This window comes from Chlorocebus sabaeus, chromosome 16, assembly GCF_047675955.1.
Source record: "Chlorocebus sabaeus isolate Y175 chromosome 16, mChlSab1.0.hap1, whole genome shotgun sequence".
Classification (NCBI taxonomy): domain Eukaryota; kingdom Metazoa; phylum Chordata; class Mammalia; order Primates; family Cercopithecidae; genus Chlorocebus; species Chlorocebus sabaeus.
In genome coordinates this window covers 7,510,844-7,533,859 of record NC_132919.1, presented here as the reverse complement: position 1 = coordinate 7,533,859, position 23,016 = coordinate 7,510,844, and the positions used below count along the sequence as shown (strand labels likewise).

Genomic DNA, 23,016 nt, shown 5'->3' with positions numbered 1-23,016 from the left:
AGTCTAGAGCCACCATCCAGGCAGCAGGTAGCTGCGGGGCTCTGGGGACACTTGGCGTCCGGGCTGGAAGCGTGCTTTCCAAGACGGTGACACGCTTCCCTGAGGATTGGGTAAGCTCCTGACTGAACTTGATGAGTCCTCTCTGAGTCACGGGCTATCGGCTCCGTGTATTTTCAGCTCCGGAGAATCGCTGGGGCTGGGGGTGGGGCAGTGGGGCCTTAGCGAGCTTGCGGGTGAGTGGGATGGAAGCTCGGCTAGAGGGATCAACATAGGAGTTGCATTGTTGGGAGACCTGGGTGTAGATGGTGGGGATGTTAAGACCATCCGAACTCAAAGTTGAACGCCTAGGCAGAGGAGTGGAGCTTTAGGGAACCTTGAGCCGGCCTAAAGGGTACTTCTTTGCACATCTACCCGGTGCTAGGCGTAGGGAATCCCTGAAATAAAAGATGCACAAAGCATTGAGATCTGAGACTTTTGGATCTCGAAACATTGAGAACTCATGGCTGTATATTTTAGAGCCCATGGCATTCTAGTGAAACCTCGGGCTCCATTCCGAAATGATCATTTGGAGGTGATCCGGGGAGCCCAAGCTGCTAAGGTCCCACAACTTCCGGACCTTTGTCCTTCCTGGAGCGATCTTTCCAGCCAGCCCTTGGCTCCGCTAGATGGAGAAAATCCAATTGAAGGCTGTCAGTCGTGGAAGTTAGAAGTGCTAAACGAGGGGTTTGCCCGCCAGGCCGAGGAGGACCATCTCAATCTGAGAGGGCCGGCAGCCGTGTTATTGTTTGGCTCCACATTTACATTTCTGCTTCTTGCAGCAGCATTTCCGGTTTCTTTTTGCCGGAGCAGCTCACTATTCACCCGATGAGAGGGGAGGAGAGAGAGAGAAAATATCCTTTAGGCCGGTTCCTTTTACTTGCAGAGGGAGGCTGCTATTCTCCACCTGCACTTTTTTTTTCTGGATTACTTGGTTATGGCCTTTGCAAAGGCAGGGGTATTTGTTTTGATGCAAACCTCAATCCCTCCCCTTCTTTGAATGGTGTGCCCCACCCCGCGGGTCGCCTGCAACCTAGGCGGACGCTACCATGGCGTGAGACAGGGAGGGAAAGAAGTGTGCAGAAGGCAATCCCGGGGGCGGTTTCAAGGATGAGTACATCTCATCTTCCCGGAGGAAAAAAAAAAAGAATGGGTACGTCTGAGAATCAAATTTTGAAAGAGTGCAATAATGGATCGTTTGATAATTTGTCGGAAAAACAATCTACCTGTTATCTGGCTTTGGGCTAGGCCATTCCAGTTCCAGACGCAGGCCGAACGTCGTGAAGCGGAAGGGGCGGGCCCGCAGGCGTCCGTGTGGTCCTCCGTGCAGCCCTCCGGCCCGAGCCGGTTCTTCCCGGTAGGAGGCGGAACTCGAATTCATTTCTGCCGGTTACCCATCTCTTAGCTCGCGGTTGTTTCATTCCGCAGTTTCTCCCCATGCACCTGCCGCGTACCGGGCACTTTGTGCCGTACATACGTCATCTTTTTCCTAAATCGAGGTGGTATTTACACACAGCGCAGTGCACAGACCAAGTGCACAGAAGATGAGTTTTGGCCCTAGCCACTACGTGATGCCTACCAAGTCAGAGACCCATTTCATCGTCCCAGAAGTGTTTCATCGCCCCTCTTCCCAGTAGATTCCCGATCCCACCTTTAGTTTGATCTCCATAACCATTTTGCCTGTTGGAGAACTTCATATAAAATGGAATCAGGCTGGGTGCGGTGGCTCACGCCTGCACTTTGGGAGGCTGAGGCGGGCGGATTACTTGAGGATAGGAGTTCCAGACCAGCCTGGCCAACATGGTGAAGCCCCGTCTCTACTAAAAAATACAAAAATTTGCTGGGCGTGGTGGGCGCCTGTAATCCCAGCTATTCGGGAGGCTGAGGCAGGAGAATCGCTTGAACCCGGGAGGCAGAAGTTGCAGTAAGCCAAGATCGTGCCACTGCACTCCAGCCTGGGCGACAAGAACGAAACTCTGTCTCAAAAAAAAAAAAAAAAAATCATACATTATGTGCTCCTTTTTGTCGGCTTCTGTCCTTCAATGTGCTGTCTGACATTCGTTCATGTAGTTGTATATATCAGTATTTTGCTCCTTTTCATTTAGTATAGCCCATCGATTGTATATCCGTTCTTTTAATGGCCTTTTGAGTTGTTTCCATTTGAGGTTGTGAAATAAAGCTGCTATAAACATTCTTGTACAATTGTTTTTGTGATCATATGTTTTTGTGTTTCTTGGAGAAGTACTTAGGAGGGGAATTGTGAGTTTGGAAATAAAAAGTAGGTGTATTTTGAACTTTATCAGAAGCTCTGAGTTTTCCAGAGCGGTTGTACCATTTTACACTCCAACTAGCAAGGTATGGGAGTTAATTATGGTTGTGCCACAGACTTCTGGACATTGGGTATTGTCAGTCTTTCTAATGTGGTATATCCTTGTGGTTGTAATTTACAGTTCTCTGTTGACTAAGGATGTTCAGCATTTTTTCATGTGCCTATTGGCCATTCGTATTTTGTTTGTAAAGTAGCTCTTCAAGTCTTGCCTGTTATTTTGGTCTTTTGTTTGTTTTTAGGGTTCAGTTGTGGGACTGCTTTATACATTCTGGGTACAAGTCCTTTATCAGATACATGTGTCCTGAATGTTTTCTTCTGATCTGTTGCTTGCCTATTTGTTTGCTTTACAAAGTTTACAGTATCTTAAGGGGAGCGGATTTATCTTTTTTAGGTTCAGTATTTGCCTTGTCCTGTTTAGGACATCTTTTTTTTTTTTTTACCCCCGAGTCATGAAGATACTATCTTATCTTTTAGGACCTTTATGGTTGTAAGTTTTACACTAACATCCTTGAACCATTAATTAATTCTTAAAATGAATTGTTTATGGTGTGAGGTGTAGAAGTCAGTCTCTGGTATGTTTCCTGTGTAGAAATCCAGTTACTCTGTCTCCACTTGTTGAAATAGGCTTCCTTTCTCTACTGAATGCTTTTAACTTTAATTATTGTACAATTGGAGTATGGGGCTCCCATTTTAGTGCTATTTTCTTTTTTTCTTTTTTAATTTTTGAGACAGGGACTCACACTGTTGCCCAAGCTAGAGTACAATGGCACAATCAAGGCTCACTGCAGCCTTGAACCCTTGGGCTCAAGCAGTCCCCTAGCCTCAGCCTCACAAGTAGCTGGACTACTCCAGCATACCCAGCTGTTTTATTTTTTTGTATTGACAGGATCTCACTATATTGCCCAGGCTGGTCTCAAACTGCTGGCCTCAAGCTTTCATCCCATCTCGGCCTCCTAAAGTGCTGGGATTACAAGTGTGAGCCACCATGCCTGACTTCTTAGTGCTATTTTCTATTTATCTCCTCTGTTCTTTGCTCTCTTTAAACGTTTGAGGAAGAAATAGTACCCATCTTACACAAACTCTTCAGAAAATAGAGGAACAGACTGGGTGCAGTGACTCATACCTATAATCCCAGCACTTTGGTACGCCGAGACAGGAATCACTTGAGGTCGGGAGTTCAAGACCAGCCTGGCCAACATGTCGAAACCCCATCTCTACTAAAAATACAAAAATTAGGCCGGGCGCGGTGGCTCAAGCCTGTAATCCCAGCACTTTGGGAGGCCGAGACGGGCGGATCACGAGGTCGGGAGATCGAGACCATCCTGGCTAACACGATGAAACCCTGTCTCTACTAAAAAAATACAAAAAACTAGCCGGGCAAGGTGGCGGGCACCTGTAGTCCCAGCTACTCGGGAGGCTGAGGCAGGAGAATGGCGTAAACCTGGGAGGCGGAGCTTGCAGTGAGCTGAGATCCGGCCACTGCACTCCAGCCCGGGCGACAGAGCCAGACTCCGTCTCAAAAAAAAAAAAAAATTAGCTAGGCGTGGTGGCACGTACCTGTAATCCCAGTTACTCAGGAGGCTGAGGCACAAGAATCACTTGAACCTGGGAAGCAGAGGTTGCAGTGAGGCGAGATTGTGCCACTGTACTCCAGCCTGGGCAACAGAGTGAGACCCTGTCTCAGAAAAAAAAGAAAAAGAAAATAGAGAAACATTTCCCAACTTGTTTTGAAGCCAACATAATCCTGGTACCAAAACCAAACGAGGACATTGCAAGAAAAGAAAATTTAGACCAATATTCCTGTTAGCATATACATGCAAAAGCTAACAAATTTTAGCAAACCAAACCTGGTAATATAGAAAAAAGGATAAATAGGCCGGGCGCGGTGACTCACGGCTGTAATCCCAGTACTTTGGGAGGCCGAGGCCGGCGGATCACTTGAAGTCAGGAGTTTGAGACCAGCCTGACCAACATGGTGAAACGCCGTTTTTAATAAAAATACAAAAATTAGGCTGGGCACGGTGGCTCACGCCTGTAATCCCAGCACTTTGGGAGGCTGAGGTGGGCAGATCACGAGGTCAGGAGTTTGAGACAAGCCTGACAAACATGGTGAAACCCCGTGTCTACTAAAAACACAAAAATTAGCCAGTGTGGTGGCACCTGCCTGTAATCCCAGCTACTCAGGAGGCTGAGGCAGAATTGCTTGAACCCGGGAGGCGGAGGTTGCAGTGAGCCAAGTTTGTGCCACTGCACTCCAGCCTGGGTGACAGAGCAGGACTTTGTCTCAAAAAAAAAAAAAAAAAAATTAGCTGGGCATGGTAGTGGGCACCTGTAATCCCAGCTGCTTGGGAATCTGAGGCAGGAGAATCACTTGAACCCAGGAGGCGGAGGTTGCAGTCAGCTGGGATCACACCATTGCACTCCAGCCTGGGCAACAAAGTGAGACTCCATCTCAAAAAAAGAAAAAGTAAAAGCATAAATACATTCTAACCAAACAAGGTTTATCTCAGGATTGTAGTTGATTTAACTTTCAAAAATCGTCCTGGTGCAGTAGCTCAGGCCTATAATCCCAGCACTTTGGGAGGCTGAGGCAGGAAGGTCTCTTGAGCCCAGGATTTCAAGACCAGCCTGAGCAACATAGCCAGGCTGGTCTTTACTGGGGGGAAAAAATCAGTCTGTGTAATTCACCACATTAGCAAATTGAAACATAACCCTATGATCATTTCAACAGATGCAACAAAAGCAGTTAAGGATATTCAACACATATACATAATTACAAACCAACCAACCTCCTAGCAAACTAGGGAAAGGAAACTTACCTGGTTTGATAACAGGGCATCCACAATCAGAGTTCCACTAGCAGCATACATAATGGTAGAAAAGTCAATGCTGCCAGGCGCGGTGGCTCATGCCTGTAATCCCAACACTTTGGGAGGCCGAGGCGGGCGGATCACAAGGTCAGATCGAGACCATCCTGGCTAACATGCTGAAACCCCGTCTCTACTGAAAATACAAAAAAAATTAGCCGGGCGTGGTGGCGGGCGCCTGTAGTCCCAGCTACTTGGGAGGCTGAGGCAGGAGAATAACTTGAACCCAAGAGGCAGAGGTTGCAGTGAGCTGAGATCGTCCCATTGCACTCCAGCCTGGGCGACAAGAGCAAAACTCCATCTCAAAGAATAAAAAGGAAAGAAAAAAGAAATAACGATTAGAAAGGAAGAAATAAAACTTATATTCACAGCCAGTATGATTCTATATATACACGTCCTAATGGGGCCGGGCGTGGTGGCTCATGCCTGTAATCCTAGCACTTTAGGAGGCTGAGGCAGGTGGCTCACCTGGACCAGCCTGGCCAACATGGTGAAACCCCATCTCTAATAAAAATACAAAACATTAGCCAGGCATGGTGACAGGCACCTCTAATCCCAGGTACTCGGAAGGCTGAGGCAGGAGAATTGCTTGAACCTGGGAAGTGGAGGTTGCAGTGAGCCGAGATCATGCCATTGCACTCCAGGCCAGGCAACAGAGTGAGACTCTGTCTCAAAAAAAAAAAAAAAAAAAAAAAAAAGAGTGAAATTCCATCTCAAAAGAAAAAGCCCTAATGGGAAATCCATAAAAAGCTACCAAAACTAATAAATATAGCAAGGTTGCAGGTTACAGGGCAATATAGTTATCCCTCTATCTGTAGGGGCTTGGTTCTGGGACGCCTCACACACCAAACCCACAGATGTCTAAGTCCCATATATAAGATGGTATAGTATTTGCATTTAACCTACACATATCCTCCCATATAGTTTGAACTATCTCTAGATTACTTACATTACCCCCATACAATGAAAATGCTAATGTACATACAAGTGTGTATGTAAGTACTTGTCGTACTATGTTGTTTAGGGAATCACCGGGCATATAGGCCTTCAGGGCTGATACCAGCAGCCACTGTTATGATTCTGGTCAGGCCTGCCCCTGTTTGGAGTCTCAGTTGAGCTCATTGCCTTCCCACCCAGCCAAGGGTACCTGCATTTCTTTTGGCTCCCTGGCCATTTGGAAGGCCTAGTTCAGCTTGGCACATTTGTATCCTGGCCCTCTCTGATACTGGGGTACCCCCGGAAAGGCCCTGCTCTGAAAAACACTGAGATTTTAGTTGCTACTGAAGACTTGAGAGGTGAAGACAGAGAGACCTCCTGTGTGTGGAAATGTGTCCCTCCAAGTGGGATTGAGACTTTGGGCCCCCCATTTCAGGACACCACCTCCTGACCTGTTGACTGAAGGAGGTGGACTTGCATTAATGGAGTGGGGGTGGGGGTAGTACCACAGATCCACACTAACAATCACACAGTTCTCTCTAGAATAATAATATAGAACAACTGCAGAAACAGCTAACCTTTATTGAGCTCTTACTGTGTGTCCAGCACATTCCTCAGCTCTTTACATTTCCCATAATACACAGGGTACTAGGCCACGCTTGGTGGTTCATGCCTGTAATCCCAGCACTTTACGAGGCTAAGGCGGGCAGATCACCTGAGGTCGGGAGTTCAAGACCAGCCTGACCAACATGGTGAAACCCTGTCTCTACTAAAAATACAAAATTAGCCAGGTGTGGTGGCCTGTAATCCCAACTACTCAGGAGAATCATTTGAATCCGGGAGGCAGAGGTTGCAGTGAGAACAGATTGCGCCACTGCACTCCAGCCTGGGCAACAAGAGCTGAGACTCTGTCTCAAAAATAAAATAAAATAAAATAAAATAAAATAAGAGCCTAGCATTAAAGGAGTTGTTTGGTAGGGGGATGTTTTGTCACTGCAAAAAACAGAAAAGTGGGCTAGGCACGGTGGCTCATGCCTATAATCCCAGCACTTTGGGAGGCCAAGGCGGGCAGATCACCTGAGGTCGGGAGTTCGAGACCAACCTGACCAATATGGAGAAACCCCGTCTTTACTAAAAACACAAAATTAGCTGGGCATGGTGGCACATGCCTGTAATCCCAGCTACTAGGGAGGCTGAGACAGGAGAATCACTTGAACCCGGGAGGCGGAGGTTGCAGTTAGCCGAGATCATGCCAGTGCACTCCAGCCTGGGCAACAAGAGCAAAACTCCATCTCAAAAAATAAATAAATAAATAAACAGAAAAGTGTAATGAACACTTTCAGTGGGCATGTTTCTTAGCAAATCTGATGACAAATTTGACATAAAGAGAGCATCCCTGAAAAAAAAAAAAACAGAGCATCCTGCCTGGGCAACATAGTGAAACCCTGCCTCTACAAAAAAACTCAAAAATTGGCCGGGCGCGGTGGCTCACGCCTGTAATCCCAGCACTTTGGGAGGCGGAGGTGGGAGGATCACCTGAGGTCAGGAGTTCGAAACCAGCCTGGCCAACATGGCAAAACCCCATCTCTGCTAAAAATACAAAAAATTAGTCGGGCGCAGTGGTGGGCGCCTGTAATCTCAGCTACTCAGGAAGCTGAGGCAAGAGGATCTCTTGAACCTGGGAGGTGGAGGTTGCAGTGAGTCGAGATCGCACCACTACACTCCAGCCTGGGCGACAGAGCGAGACTCCATCTCCAAAAAAGAAAAAGAAAAAAAACTAAAAAATTAGCCAGGCAGTCCTCTGTGGTCCCAGCTACTTGGGAGGCTGAGGCAGGAGAATCACTGAGCCCAGGAGTCTGAGGCTGTAGTAAGCCATGATTGCACTACTGCGTCGTAGCCTGGGCAACAAAGCAAGACCCTGCCTCAAAAAAAAAAAAAAAAAAAAAAGAAAGAAAGAAAGAACATGGCGGGCCGGGAGCGGTGGCTCACACCTGTAATCCTAGCGCTTTGGGAGGCCGAGGCAGGTGGATCACAAGGTCAGGAGTTTGACACCAGCCGGGCCAACATGGTGAAACCCTATCTCTAATAAAAATACAAAAAATTTAGCCAGGCGTGGTGGCAGGCGCCTGTAATCCCAGCTTACTCGGTAGGCTGAGGCAGGAGAATCGCTTGAAACCAGAAGGCAGAGGTTTCAGTGAGCCTAGATTGCACCACTGCAGCCTGGGTGAAAAGAGCGAAACTCTCTCATTAAAAAAAAAAAGAAAGAGAGAAAGAACATGGCAAAGCCTTTGAAAGCTTGTCAGGGAGAAGGTGAGATGATAGTTGCATAACTTCGTGCAAGATGCTGGTTCACACAGGGGCTGCCCCTTGCTCCTTCTTGCTCCCTTGACCTCTCATATAACAGGCTCGTGTATTACTCACATTTATTGAGCCCAAGCAGGTGCAAGGCATTGTGATCTAATACGTTGGTCAGCAAGACAACGAGATAGATCACTGCCCTGCCCTTATGAAGTGTATATGCTATTAGAGGAGACAGATGAAATAAATAAGGAAAAGTATTAGACAATGTAAGTGCTATGAGAATGCAGATAAGGTGATGTGAATTAAAGTAGGATGACTTGGAGTCTGCGTGGGAAGGAGCCTACCCCTGTGTTCCGGCTGGCCAGGACCACCAGTTGATTAGCAGAGAAGGGCAGCCGGTCTAGCTAGAGCTTTTGGGGAAGAGGGAGTGGTTGGTAAGAGATGAGATTAAAGAAGCCGAGAAGGGGCATTCGTGAGGGGTTTGTAAACGCAGGGCTGAGGAGTGTCGCAAGAGAATGGGAAGGTGAATGGTGAGACAGTTGTTCTTCCAGAAGCTTTGCAGTGAAAGGAATCAAAGAAGCGGAGCCAGGTATCAAGTGGGGAAGGGTGGGGGCCAAGGGGATCTTTTCCCACACACAGATTGCAGGCTGAGAACGACTGCATCCTTGTTAACAGGAAGTGGGAGCAGGGCGCGGTAGCTCACGCCTGTAATCCTGGCACTTTAGGAGGCCGAGGCAGGCGGATCACCTGAGGTCAGGAGTTCGAGACCAGCCTGGCCAACATGGCGAAACCCTGTCTCTACTAAAAAATACAAAAGTTAGCTGGGTGTGGTGGCACTTGCCTGTAATCCCAGCTACTCGGGAGACTGAGGCAGGAGAATGACTTGAACCCGGAAGGTAGAGGTTGCAGGGAGCTGAGATCGCGCCATTGCACTCCAGCCTAGGTGACAGAGCGAGACTCCATCTCAAAAAAATAAATAAATAATAAATACAGGAAGGGAGTTGGGAATAGGGTGCACATTTAGGTAGTCTTGGGGATTTCGTGGTGGGAAGGTTGGAAGTCCCTCTCATGATTATCTTTTCCTCAAAGAAGTGCATGGCTGGTAGGGGTGGGGCAGGAGTGCTTAGGTTGTGGTGAAAGACTGGAAGAGAGGATGTGAAGCAGCCATTCTTTTCCTACTCCACGGGAAGCTATGCTGCCTCAGACCCTGGCATGGTGTTGAGGGAAGGGATTCCTTCTCCGCAGGCCCAGGTGACCCAGGGTTGGAAGTGTCTCATGCTGGACCCCCACTTTTCCCCTTGCAGCAGCCAGACTGCCTTACGGGTCACTGCCATGGAGGAGCCGCAGTCAGATCCCAGCATCGAGCCCCCTCTGAGTCAGGAAACATTTTCAGACCTATGGAAACTGTGAGTAGATCCATGGGAGGGGCAGACCCACTGTCCCCACCCCAACCCCAGCCCCCTAGCAGAGGCCTGTGGGAAGCAAAAAAAATCCATGGGACTGACTTTTTGCTCTTGTCTTTCAGACTTCCTGAAAACAACGTTCTGGTAAGGACAAGGGTTGGGCTGGGGACCTGGCGGGCTGGGGGGGTGGGGACCTGGTCCTCTGACTACTCCTTTCACCCATCTACAGTCCCCCTTGCCGTCCCAAGCGGTGGATGATTTGATGCTATCTCCGGATGATCTTGCACAATGGTTAACTGAAGACCCAGGTCCAGATGAAGCTCCCAGAATGTCAGAGGCTGCTCCCCCCATGGCCCCCACACCGGCGGCCCCTGCACCAGCCCCCTCCTGGCCCTTGTCATCCTCTGTCCCTTCCCAGAAAACCTACCACGGCAGCTACGGTTTCCGTCTGGGCTTCCTGCATTCTGGAACAGCCAAGTCTGTGACTTGCACGGTCAGTGGCCCTGAGGGGCTGGCTTCCATGAGACTTCAATGCCTGGTCATATACCCCTGCATTTCTTCTGTTCGGAACTTTGGGATTCCTCTTCACCCTTTGGCTTCCTGTCAGTGTTTTTTATAGTTTACCCACTTAACCTGTGATCTCTGACCCCTGTCCCAAAGTTGAATATTCCCCCTTGAATTTGGGCTTTTATCCATCCCATCACACCCTCAGCATCTCTCCTGGGGATGCAGAACCTTTCTTTTTCTTCACCCACGCTTATTCCTTGGCTTTTGAAAATAACCTCCTGACCAGGCTTGGTGGCTCACGCCTGCAATCCCAGCACTCTCAAAGAGGCCAAGGCAGGCAGATCACCTGAGCCCAGGAGTTCAAGACCAGCCTGGGTAACATGGTGAAACCTCGTCTCTACAAAAAAAATACAAAAAATTAGCCAGGCATGGTGGTGCATACCTATAGTCCCAGCCACTCAGGAGGCTGAGGTGGGAAGATCACTTGAGCCTAGGAGATGGAGGCTGCAGTGAGCCATGATCACGCCACTGTGCTCCAGCCTGGGTGACAGAGCAAGATCCTATCTCAAAAAAAAAGAGAAAAGCTCCTGAGGTGTAACGCCAACTCTCTCTAGCTCCCTAGTGGGTTGCAGGAGGTGCTTATGCATATTTGTTTCTTTGCTGCCCTCTTCCGGTTGCTTTATTTGTTCACTTGTGCCCTGACTTTCAACTCTGTCTCCTTCTTCTTACAGTACTCCCCTGACCTCAACAAGATGTTTTGCCAGCTGGCCAAGACCTGCCCCGTGCAGCTGTGGGTTGATTCCACACCCCCGCCCGGCAGCCGCGTCCGCGCCATGGCCATCTACAAGCAGTCACAGCACATGACTGAGGTCGTGAGGCGCTGCCCCCACCATGAGCGCTGCTCAGACAGCGATGGTGAGCAGCTGGGGCCGGAGAGACGACAGGGCTGGTTGCCCAGGGTCTCCAGACCTCTGATTCCTCACTGATTTCTCTTAGGACTGGCCCCTCCTCAACATCTTATCCGAGTGGAAGGAAATTTGCGTGTGGAGTATTCGGATGACAGAAACACTTTTCGACATAGTGTGGTGGTGCCCTATGAGCCGCCTGAGGTCTGGTTTGCAACTGGGGTCTCCGGGAGGAGGGGGTAAGGGCGGTTGTCAGTGGCCCTCCGGGTAAGCAGTAGGGGGGCTTTCTCCTTCTGCTTATTTGACCTCCCTATAACCCCATGAGATGTGCAGAGTAAATGGGTTCACCCACTGCACAGTTGAAAAGACTGAAGCTTACAGAGGCTAAGGGCCTCCCCTGCTCAGCCGGGCGCGGTGGCTCGTGCCTGTAATCCCAGCACTCTGGGAGGCCGAGGCAGGCGGATCACGAGGTCAGGAGATCAAGACCATCCTGGCTAACACGGTGAAACCCCATCTCTACTAAAAAATACAAAAAAAAAAAAATTAGCCGGGCGTGGTGGCGGGCGCCTGTAGTCCCAGTTACTTGGGAGGCTGAGGCAGGAGAATGGCGTGAACCCGGGAGGCGGAGCTTGCAGTGAGCTGAGATCCGGCCACTGCACTCCAGCCTGGGTGACGCAGCGAGACTCTGTCTCAAAAAAAAAAAAAAGGCCTCCCCTGCTTGCCACAGGTCTCCCCAGGGCCCACTGGCCTCATCTTGGGCCTATGTTCTCTCCTAGGTTGGCTCTGACTGTACCACCATCCACTACAACTACATGTGTAACAGTTCCTGCATGGGCGGCATGAACCGGAGGCCCATCCTCACAATTATCACACTGGAAGACTCCAGGTCAGGAGCCACGTGCCGCCCTGCACACTGGCCTGCTGCACCCCAGCCTCTGCTTGCCTCTGACCCCTGGGCCCACCTCTTACTGATTTCTTCCATACTACTACCCATCCGCCTCTCATCACATCCCCTGTGCGGAATCTCCTTACTACTCCCACTCGGTTTTCTTTTCTCTGGCTTTGGGATCCGTTACCTGTGACTTCTCCTCCACCTACCTAGAGCTGGAGCTTAGGCTCCAGAAAGGACAAGGGTGGTTGGGAGTAGATGGAGCCTGTTTTTTTAAACGCGACAGGTAGGACGTGATTTCCTTACTGCCTCCTGCTTCTCTCTTCCTATCCTGAGTAGTGGTAATCTACTGGGACGGAACAGCTTTGAGGTGCGAGTTTGTGCCTGTCCTGGGAGAGACCGGCGCACGGAGGAAGAGAATTTCCGCAAGAAAGGGGAGCCTTGCCACGAGCTGCCCCCTGGGAGCACTAAGCGAGGTAAGCAAGCAGGACAAGAAGCGGTGGAGGAGACCAAGGGTGCAGTTATACCCCAGATTCACTGTTATCACCTTTCCTTGCCTCTTTCCTAGCACTGCCCAACAACACCAGCTCCTCTCCCCAGCCAAAGAAGAAACCACTGGATGGAGAATATTTCACCCTTCAGGTACTAAAGTCTTGGGACCTCTTATCAAGTGGGAAGTTTCTAGTCTAACACTCAAAATGCCATTTTCTTCTTGACTGCTTTACCTGCAATTGGGGCACTTGCCATCAGGGGGCAGTGATGCCTCAAAGACAATGGCTCTTGGTTGTACCTAACTTACTTCAGAACACCAACTTATACCATAATATATATTTTAAAGGACCAGACCACCTTTCAAAAAGAAAATTGTTAAAGAGAGCATGAAAATGGTTCTATGACTTTGCCTGATACAGATGCTACTTGACTTACGATGGTGTTACTTCCTGATAAACTCGTCGTAAGTTGAAAATATTGTAAGTTGAAAATGGATTTAATACACCTGATCTAAGGAACATCACAGCTTAGCCTAGCCTACATTTTTTTTTTTTTTTTTTTTTGAGACGAAGTCTCACTCTGTCGCCGGGGCTGGAGTGCAGTGGAGGGATCTCGGCTCACTGCATACTCTGCCTCCCGGGTTCAAGTGATTCTCCTGCCTCAGCCTACTGAGTAGCTGGGATTACAGGCACCCGCCACCACGCCCAGCTGATTTTTGGGGTTTTTTTTTGTTTTTTGGGTTTTTTTTAGTAGAGGTGAGGTTTCACCATGTTGGCCAGGCTGGTCTCGAACTCTTGACCTTGTGATCCACCCGCCTCGGCCTCCCAAAGTGCTGGGATTACAGGCGTGAGCCACTGCACCCGGCCTGCTTTTTTTAGTCTACTTTTACTTTATTTTTAATGGAGACAGCATCTTGCTCTGTTGCCCAGGCTGGATTACAGTGATGTGATCATAGCTCATTATACCCTCGAACTCCTGGGCTCAAGCAATCCCGCCACCTCTGCCTCCCCAGTAGCTAGGACCACAGGTGTACACCACCACACCCAGCTAATTTTTTAAATTTTTTGTAGAGATAGGGTCTCACTATAGTGCCCAGGCTGGTCTCTAGCCTACTTTTTTGAGACAAGGTCTTGCTCTTGTCACCCAGACTGGATAGAGTGCAGTAGTGCAGTCACAGCTCACTGTAGCCTCCACCTCCCAGGCTCCATCCATCCTCCCAGCTCAGCCTCCCAAGTCGCTGGAACTACAGGCCCATACCACCATGCCTGCCTAATTTTTATTTTTATTTTATTTTATTTTATTTTATTTTTTGAGACGGAGTCTCGCTCTGTCACCCAGGCTAGAGTGCAGTGGCTCGATCTTGGCTCACTGCAACCTCTGCCTCCCGGGTTCAAGCAATTCTCGTGCCTCAGCCTACTGAGTAGCTGGGACTACAAGCGCCTGCCACCACACCCGGCTAATTTTTGTATTTTTAGTAGAGATGGGGTTTCACCATGTTGGCCAGGCTGGTCTCAAACTCCTGACCATGTGATCCGCCCGCCTTGGCCTCCCAAAGTGCTGGGATTATAGGTGTGAGCCACCATACCCAGCTAATTTTTATTATTTATTTATTTATTTATTTATTTATTTATTTATTTATTTTAAGAGAGAGTCTGTCTCTCTCACTCAGGCTAGAGTGCAGTGGCACGATCTCAGCTCACTGCAGCCTTGATGTCCCCGGGCTCCGGTGATTTCAGCCCCCCAAGTAGCTAGGACTACAGGCACATGCCACGACACCCAGCTAATTTTTTATTTTCTGTGAAGTCAAGGTCTTGTTGTGTTGCCCATGCTAGTATCAAACCCCTGGGCTCAATCAATCCTTCCACCTCAGCCTCCCCAAGTACTGAGATTACAGGCACGAGCTACCACACTCAGCCCTAGCTTAGTTGAAACGTGTTCAGAACATTTAAGTTACCCTACGGTTGGGCAAAGTCATCTAACACAAAGCCTATTTTATAGTAGTGTTGTATATCTCATGTGATTTATTGAATATTGTTACTGAAAGTGGGAAACAGCATGGTTGCATAAAAGGAGGCACAGTCGGGCCGGGCACAGCCTGGGCGCAGAGCGAGACTCAGAAAAGGCCAGGCACGGTGGCTCACACCTGTAATCCTAGCACTTTGGGAGGCCGAGGCGGGTGGATCACGAGGTCAGGAGATCGAGACCAGTCTGGCCAACATGGTGAAACCCCATCTCTACTAAAATACAAAAATTAACCAGGCATGATGGCGGGTGCCTGTAATCTCAGCTACTTGAGAGGCTGAGGTAGGAGAATCGCTTGAACCAGGAGGTGGAGTAGCAGTGAGCTGAGATGGCTCCACTGCACTCCAGCCTAGGCAATAGAGTGAGACTCCATCTCAAAAAAAAAAAGAAAAGAAACGAGGCACAGTTGCTTGCACCTCTAGTCCCAGTTACTTGAGAGGCTAAGGCAGGAGGATCACTTGAGCCCAAGAGTTTGAGTCCAGCCTGAACAACATAGCAAGACATCATCTCTAAAATCTAAAAAAGGGCCGGGCACGGTGGCTCCCATCTGTAATCCCACCACTCTGGGAGGCGGAGGTGGGTGGATCACCTGACATCAGGAGTTGGAAACCAGCCTGGCTAACATGGTGAAGCCCCGTCTACTAAAAACACAAAAATTAGCCGGGTGTGGTGGCACACACCTGTAGTCCCAGCTACTCGGGAGGCTGAGGTACAAGAATCACTTGAACCCAGGAGGTAGAGATTGCAATGAGCTGAGATTGCGTCATTGCACTCCAGCCTGGGCGGCAGAGCAAGACTCCATCTCAAAAATAAATAAATAAATAAATAAATAAAGTTTTTAAAAGTCAGCTGTATAGATACTTGAAGTACAGTTTCTACTAAATGCATGTTGCTTTTGTACCATCATAAAGTCAAACAATTGTAGGTTGAACCATCTTTTAGCTCAGGTACTGTGTGTATATTTATTTCTCCCCCTCCTCTCTGGCTGCAGATCCGCGGGCGTGAGCGCTTCGAGATGTTCCGAGAGCTGAATGAGGCCTTGGAACTCAAGGATGCCCAGGCTGGGAAAGAGCCAGCGGGGAGCAGGGCTCACTCCAGGTGAGTGACCTCAGCCCCTTCCTGGCCCTACTCCCCTGCCTTCCTATGTTGGAAAGCCATAGGATTCCATTCTCATCCTGCCTTCATGGTCAAAGGCAGCTGACCCCATCTCACTGGGTCCCAGCCCTGCACAGTTTTTTAGTCTTCCTCCAGTTGAATCCTATAACCACATTCTTGCTTCAGTGTATCCACAGAACCTCCAAACCCAGGGACAAGTGTGGATGTGTGGATAGTTCTTTGCCATTCTCAGCATCTCCGAGACCAGAGCTGGAGGGTCTCAAGGAGGGGCCTCATAATTGTGTAATATTGAGTAGAGCCAGAGTTTCAGGTCATATACTCAGCCCTGCCATGCACCGGCAGGTCCTAGGTGACCCCCGTCAGACTCAGTTTCCTTATATATAAAATGGGGTAAAGGGGCCAGGCGCAGTGACTCACGCCTGTAATCCCAGCTCTCTGGGAGGCTGAGGCGGGTGGATCACCTGAGGTCTGGAGTTTGAACCCAGCCTGACCAACATGGAGAAACCCCGTCTCTACTAAAAATACAAAATTAGTCGAGCGTGGTGGCACATGCTTGTAATCCCAGCTACTCAGGAGGCTGAGGCAGGAGAATCACTTGAACCCGGGAGGTGGAGGTTGCGGTGAGCCGAGACCCCGCCATTGCACTCCAGCCTGGGCAACAAGAGTGAAACTCCGTCTCAAAAAAACTAAAAAAATAAAATAAAATGGGGTAAGGGAAGATGATGAGTCTAATACACGCCAATACTCTGAGGTACTCAGTAAACATTTGCCTGGGGTGTGGCCATCATCTTGATTTGAATTCCCCTTGTCCCAGCCTTAGGCCCTTCAACGCATTGGTCAGGGAAAAGGGGCACAGACCCTCTCACTCATGTGATGTCGTCTCTCCTCCCTGCTTCTGTCTCCTACAGCCACCTGAAGTCCAAGAAGGGGCAATCTACCTCCCGCCATAAAAAATTCATGTTCAAGACAGAGGGGCCTGACTCAGACTGACATTCTCAGCTTCTTGTTCCCCCACTGAGCCTCCCACCCCCATCTCTCCCTCCCCTGCCATTTTGAGTTCTGGGTCTTTAAACCCTTGCTTGCAATAGGTGTGTGTCAGAAGCACCCAGGAGTTCCGTTTGCTTTGTCCCGGGGCTCGACTGAACAAGTTGGCCTGCACTGGTGTTTTGTTGTGGGGAGGAGGATGGGGGGTAGGACATAACCAGCTTAGATTTTAAGGTTTTTACTGTGAGGGATGTTTGGGAGATGTAAGAAATGTTCTTGCAGGTAAGGGTTAGTTTACAATCAGCCACATTCTAGGTGGCACCCCACTTCACCGTACTAACCAGGGAAGCTGTCCCTCATTGTTGAATTTCCTCTAACTTCAAGGCCCATATCTATGAAATGCTGGCATTTGCACCTACCTCACAGAGTGTGTTGTGAGGGTTAATGAAATAATGTATGTCTGGCCTTGAAACCACCTTTTATTACATGGGGTCTAGAACTTGACCCCCTTGAGGGTGCTCGTTCCCTCTCCCTGTTGGTCGGTGGGTTGGTAGTTTCTACAGCTGGGCAGCTGTTAAGTAGAGGGAGTTGCCAAGTCCCTGCTGGCCCGGCCAAACCCTTGTCTGAGAACCTGTTGGTGAACCTTAGCACCTAAAAGGAAATCTCATCCCATCCCACACCCTGGAGGATTTCATCTCTTGTCTATGATGATCTGGATCCACCAAGACTTGTTTTATGCTCAGGGTCAATTTCTTTTCTTTTCTTTTTTTTTTTTTTTTCTTTGAGACTGGGTCTCACTCTGTTGCCCAGGCTGGAGTGGAGTGGCGTGATCTTGGCTCACTGCAGCCTTTGCCTCCCCGGCTCAAGCAGTCCTGCCTCAGCCTCCGGAGTAGCTGGGACCACAGGTTCATGCCACCACGGCCAGCCAATTTTTGCATGTTTGGTAGAGATGGGGTCTCACAATGTTGCCCAGGCTGGTCTCAAACTCCTGGGCTCAGGTGATCCGCCTGCCTCAGCCTCCCAGAGTTCTGGGATTACAAGTGTGAGCCACCACGTCCAGCCAGAAGGGTCAACCTCTTTTACATTCTGCAAGCACGTCTGCATTTTCACCCCACCCTTCCCCTCCTCCCTTTTTATATCCCATTTTTATACCGATCTCTTATTTTACAATAAAACTTTGCTGCCACCTGTGTGTCTGAGGGGTGAATACCAGTGCAGGCTACCAGGGTCAGCAGGTGCAGGGGTGAGTGGCGAGGTGCTGGGAAGCAGCAACCTGAGTCTGCAAGGAGTGTGGGCTGGGGGGCCCAGGGCCCGGGTTCCGGGAGGGGAACAAAGGCTGGAGACTGGGTCAGTCTGCGGGCTGCATGACAACAAGGGAGGGGGGTGGCTCCATTCATAACTCAGGAACCAACTGTCCCTCCTCCCCTCCGGCCACGGCTGGCACAAGGTTCCCTCCCCTGCTTCTAGGATTGGACTACCTCCCCCCTCGGCAGCCTCTCACCAAGGATTACGGGATTTAAATGTCTGATTTAGCAAGCCTGAGCCTCCAGGGTGGCCATCTGCTCCACTAGAAAGTGGCAGGATACCTGGGTTCCCAAGGGGAACGGGGGTGGGTGCTACTGGATAGAGAGAGGCCAGTAGGAGGCCTGCTAGCCAGGGTCCCAGGAAAGTGGGGGCAGCTAAGGTAAGAGTAGGGGTGTGGGGCTAGGGCCTTCCCAGCATCCCCTCATCCTGGGCCTCATGCCAGGTGGTTGAATGAATTGAAGCTTTAAACTCTGCCAGGAAAACCTTTCAAAGGGCTTCTTGGGATAGGGAGGAGAGTCCGGTTGAGGAGCTCAGTACCGCCTGCCCATGCTCCTCAGGGCTGCTGGCTCCCAGGGAGGGGGGCTGGAGGCAGGCAGGCTCTTCCCCATCACCCACTGCTGTCTGAGCCAGTGCTTGGAGGGGTGGTCAGACGTGGCTTGTCCTTCCTCCTCCCTGGTGGTGGAGACGGGTGCTAGGGTCCAGAGGGTGCTACTGTCCAGGGGTGCTTCTGGGGCCACTAGCCTCTCAGCTCATCAACCAGCTGAAGGTGCCAGCCCCTTGCCTTGCCCCAAGGATCCCAGACAGCTATGAAGTGACCAGCCTTCCTGACCTCAAGACCACCTTTTTTTTTCTCTTTCTTAGCAGGGAATGTCAAACACTCTCCCCAGGAGATCCACATCTGCCCCTTTCAGAGACTTTTAACTTAAACATCTATCCCTACCCAGCAGGCAAAAAGCTCAGTCCCTCCGCTTGCCTCTGTAGACAGGTCACCTTGATGAGCTTCCTTTTCCTTTTTTTTTTTTTTAGGCTTTATTGGGGCATAATTGACCCCCCAAAATTGCATACATTCAAGTAGTGTGATGATTTGATATCGGGGTATATTGTGAAATCATTACCACAATCAAATTAATTAGCATGTCCATCATCACACATAGTTACCATTTGTGTGTGTGCACATGTGTTCACCTATGACTACACTTGGATCTACTCTGCAGATTTCTTTTTTTTTTTTTTTTTTTGAGACGGAGTCTCGCTCTGTTGCCCAGGCTGGAGTGCAGTGGCCGGATCTCAGCTCACTGCAAGCTCTGACTCCCGGGTTCACGCCATTCTCCTGCCTCAGCCTCCCGAGTAGCTGGGACTACAGGCGCCCGCCACCTCGCCCGGCTAGTTTTTTGTATTTTTAGTAGAGATGGGGTTTCACCATATTAGCCAGGATGGTCTCGATCTCCTGACCTCGTGATCCACCCGTCTCGGCCTCCCAAAGTGCTGGGATTACAGGCTTGAGCCACCGCGCCCGGCCTAGATTTCAAGTAAACAGAAAATCTCCGTTTTTGACAACCGTCCTCCACCCTTTCAGTCCCAGCCTTTTCCTAGATTATGTCCCTAGCTCTGTTTTCATTTCTGCTGTGCTGCTTCAGATCCATTCTGACTCTGCCAAACTCTTCGTGAGCTGATAGATTGCCGGATTGAGAATTACGGCCGGGCGTGGTGGCTCACGCCTGTAATCCCAACACTGTGGGAGGCCAAGGCAGGCCTCAGGATCACCTGAGGTCAGGAGCTGGGAGACCAGCCTGACCAACATGATGAAACCCCGTCTCTACTAAAAGTACAAAATTAAATGGGCATGGTGGTGCACGCCTGTCATCTCATCTACTCGGGAGGCTGAAGCAGGAGAATTGCTTGAACTCGGAGGTGAAGGTTGCAGTGAGCCGAGATCCTGCCATTGCCTCCAGCCTGGGCAACAAGAGTGGTGGAGGTTGCAGTGAGCCGAGATCCTGCCATTGCACTCCAGCCTGGGCAACAAGAGTGAAACTCCATCTCAAAACACACAAAAAAAGAAGTACAAAGTCTGAGACTTCAGGCCAGCTCTGCTACACTATATATATACTCTACCCTATCTGGTCCTACTTGCTGACTTCTTTCCCTCTGGTCATGTTCAAGTTCCTGTCCCATCCAGTCAAGCAGGTACTCATTGGTACCTTACCCTGTGCCAGGAGCTGTTTTAGGCCCTGAAACCTATGGCAGACGTGGTCCCTACCCTCCCACTCAGAGAGCCCAGGCCTTATCCTAATGAGGTCTAAAATCAAATCTCCCAATTTCCTCATGGCTCCGATCTAAACTTGTAATTCACAACCTTAAATCAGTATGTTCTGTTTTTTTATTTAGAAAATATTTCCTGCTGGGCACAGTGGATCACGCCTGTAATCTCAGCTACTCAGGAGGCTGAGGCAGGAGAATCACTTGAACCCAGAAGGCAGAGGGTTGCAGTGAGCCGAGATTATGCCATTGCACTCTAGCCTGGGCAACAGAGCAAGACTCCATCTCAAAAAGAAAAAAAAAAAAGAAAGAAAAAAAAACATTTCCCCCTCATTTTAGGAACATGAGTTCTCCAAATCTAAAATTCATACTCTAAGGAGATTGAATAGCCTTAAATGCTTTCATCGTTAAAAAGAAAAGAAAGGGACCTGGTATGCATCCTAAAAATTAAAAATATACCTGTAATCCCAGCACACTGGGAGGCTAAAGCAGGAGGATAGCTTGAGGCCAAGAGTTTCAGATCAGCCTAGGCAACATAGCAACACCCCACTTCTATTTTAATAAAATAAAATATTGTGAAACACATTTACAATTTTTAAATTTTAATTTTAAAATTAAATTTATTCATTTGTGTGTGTGGGTTTTTTTTTCTTTTTTTCTTTTTTTTTTTTTTTTTGAGATGGAGTGTCGCTCTGTCGCCCAGGATGGAGTGCAGTGGCGTGATCTCTGCCTCCCGGTTCAAGCGATTCTCCTGCCTCAGCCTCCCAGGTAGCTGGGACTACAGGTGCACGCTACCATGCCCGGTTTTTAGTAGAGATAGGATTTCACTATGTCACCAGCTAACCTGGAACTCCTGACCTGAGGTGATTCGCACACCTCAGCCTCCCAAAGTGCTGGGATTACAAGCGTGAGCCACCACGCCCAGCCCAAAGTTGGTCTTAATAGCAGACAATCTATCAACCTAATTCAATACATTAAGTTTAGAAAAATTATGTATCATATCAACAGATGCTGAAAGGAATTTGATTAAATTTTAGTAGCCATTTCCTTAAAAAACACACACACACACTTTAATTAAAACAGTAATAGACTGATGATGAAATACCAATTTTCCTAAACAGTTAAACACTAAGATAATTTCAATTAAGATCAAGAGCTGGGCTGGGCGCAGTGGCTTACACCTGTAATCCCAACACTTTGGGAGGCCAAGGTGGGTAGATCACTTGATGTCAGGAGTTCGAGACCAGCCTGGCTAACATAGTGAAATCCCACCTCTACTACAAATACAAAAAAATTAGCTAGGTGTGGTGGCGGGCACCTATAATCCCAGCTACTGGAGAGGCTGAGACAGGAGAATTGCTTGAACCCGGGAGGCGGGGGTTGCAGTGAGCCAAGATCACACCATTGCACTCCAGCCTGGGTGACAGAGCCAGACTCAGTCTCAAAAAACAAAAGAGCTGGCCACACCTATAATCCAAACATTTTGTGAGGCCGAGGTGGGAGAATTGCTTCAGGCCAAGAGTTGAACACCTAGTCAAAATAGCCAGACCTCTCTCTAGATAAATAAATAAACAAACAAATAAATAAATAATCAAGAACTGTATAGGGGCTGTATGGTGGCTCATGCCTGTGATCCCAGCACTTTGGGAGGCCAAAGTAGGAGGATCCCTTGACACCAGCCTAGGCAACAGAGCAAGACCATGTCTCTATTTTTAAAAAAACTGGCCGGGCGCGGTGGCTCACGCCTATTATCCCAGCACTTTGGGTGGCTGAGGTGGGTGAATCAGGAGGTCAGGAGTTTGAGACCAGCCTGGCCAACATGGTGAAACCCCGTCTCTACTAAAAATACAAACATTAGCTGGGCGTGGTGGCAGGTGCCTGTAATCCGCCTGTAATCCCAGCGAGTTGGGATACTGAGGCAGGAGAACCGCTTGAACCCAGGAGGCAGAGGTTGCAGTGAGCAAAGATCGCACGATTGCACTCAGCCTGAGCGACAGGGCGAGACTCCATCTCAAAATAAATAAAATAAAATAAATGTATGGGGATATAGACTTACTCTGGTTTTATTTTATTTTTTATTTTATTTTTTTTTTGAGACGGAGTCTTGCTCTGTTGCCCAGGTTGGAGTACAGTGGCGTGGTCTCTGTTCACTGCAACCTCCCCACCTCTCGGGTTCAAGTGATTCTCCTGCCTCAGCCTCTCGAATACCTGGAATTACAGGTGCCTGACACCACCCCTGGCTAATTTTTTGTATTTTTAATAGAGACGGGGTTTCATCATGTTGGCCAGGCTGGTCTCGAACTCCTGACCTTGTGATCCGTCCGCCTCTGCCTCCCAAAGCACTGAGACTACAGGAGTGAGCCAATGCGCCCAGCTTACTCTGGTTTTAGTGCATTCAAAAGGAACAAAAAAGGAAGAAAATCACTGGTAAAAAAAATTTCTTTCTGGTTAGAGTGGGTGTTTGGAAATTATATATATATTATATATTATATCTATACACACACACATACATACACATGTATGCCTTTTTGATTATAGGATAGTATACCAAAACTCAGAAATATTATGGAATTAACAGAATTTAGTAAGGTAGATAAGTAGTAGGGAGAAAAATATTAATTTTATCTTCTAGCAGAAGCACTGTGAAAAATTAGAGAACAAGAAAACA

General features: G+C 48.9%; 1 protein-coding gene across 2 annotated transcripts; it reads left to right on the top strand.

Annotated features, from left to right (window-relative positions):
* Window position 1: 1 nt before the first annotated feature.
* Window positions 2-17,973, top strand: TP53 (tumor protein p53). Of its 2 annotated transcripts, XM_008010194.3 has the most exons (11): window positions 2-110; window positions 9,774-9,875; window positions 9,995-10,016; window positions 10,102-10,365; window positions 11,111-11,294; window positions 11,376-11,488; window positions 12,061-12,170; window positions 12,513-12,649; window positions 12,742-12,815; window positions 15,679-15,785; window positions 16,712-17,973. In XM_008010194.3, exons 2-11 carry the CDS (start codon window positions 9,802-9,804, stop codon window positions 16,791-16,793), a joined length of 1,167 nt encoding a protein of 388 aa, XP_008008385.2. In that variant the 5' UTR covers window positions 2-110; window positions 9,774-9,801; the 3' UTR covers window positions 16,794-17,973. The 2 variants fall into 2 exon arrangements, with proteins under 2 accessions (XP_008008385.2, XP_008008383.3); XM_008010192.3 differs by having other exon boundaries at window positions 8-110; window positions 9,774-10,016.
* Window positions 17,974-23,016: the final 5,043 nt, after the last annotated feature.

Coding starts and splice junctions, on each gene's coding strand:
- TP53 (XM_008010192.3), top strand. CDS start 9,867: ATGGAAACTGTGAGTAGATCCATGGGAGGGGCAGACCCACTGTCCCCA. Junction 10,366..11,110: donor CCAAGTCTGTGACTTGCACG/GTCAGTGGCCCT, acceptor TTCTTCTTACAG/TACTCCCCTGACCTCAACAA. Junction 12,816..15,678: donor GAGAATATTTCACCCTTCAG/GTACTAAAGTCT, acceptor CTCTGGCTGCAG/ATCCGCGGGCGTGAGCGCTT.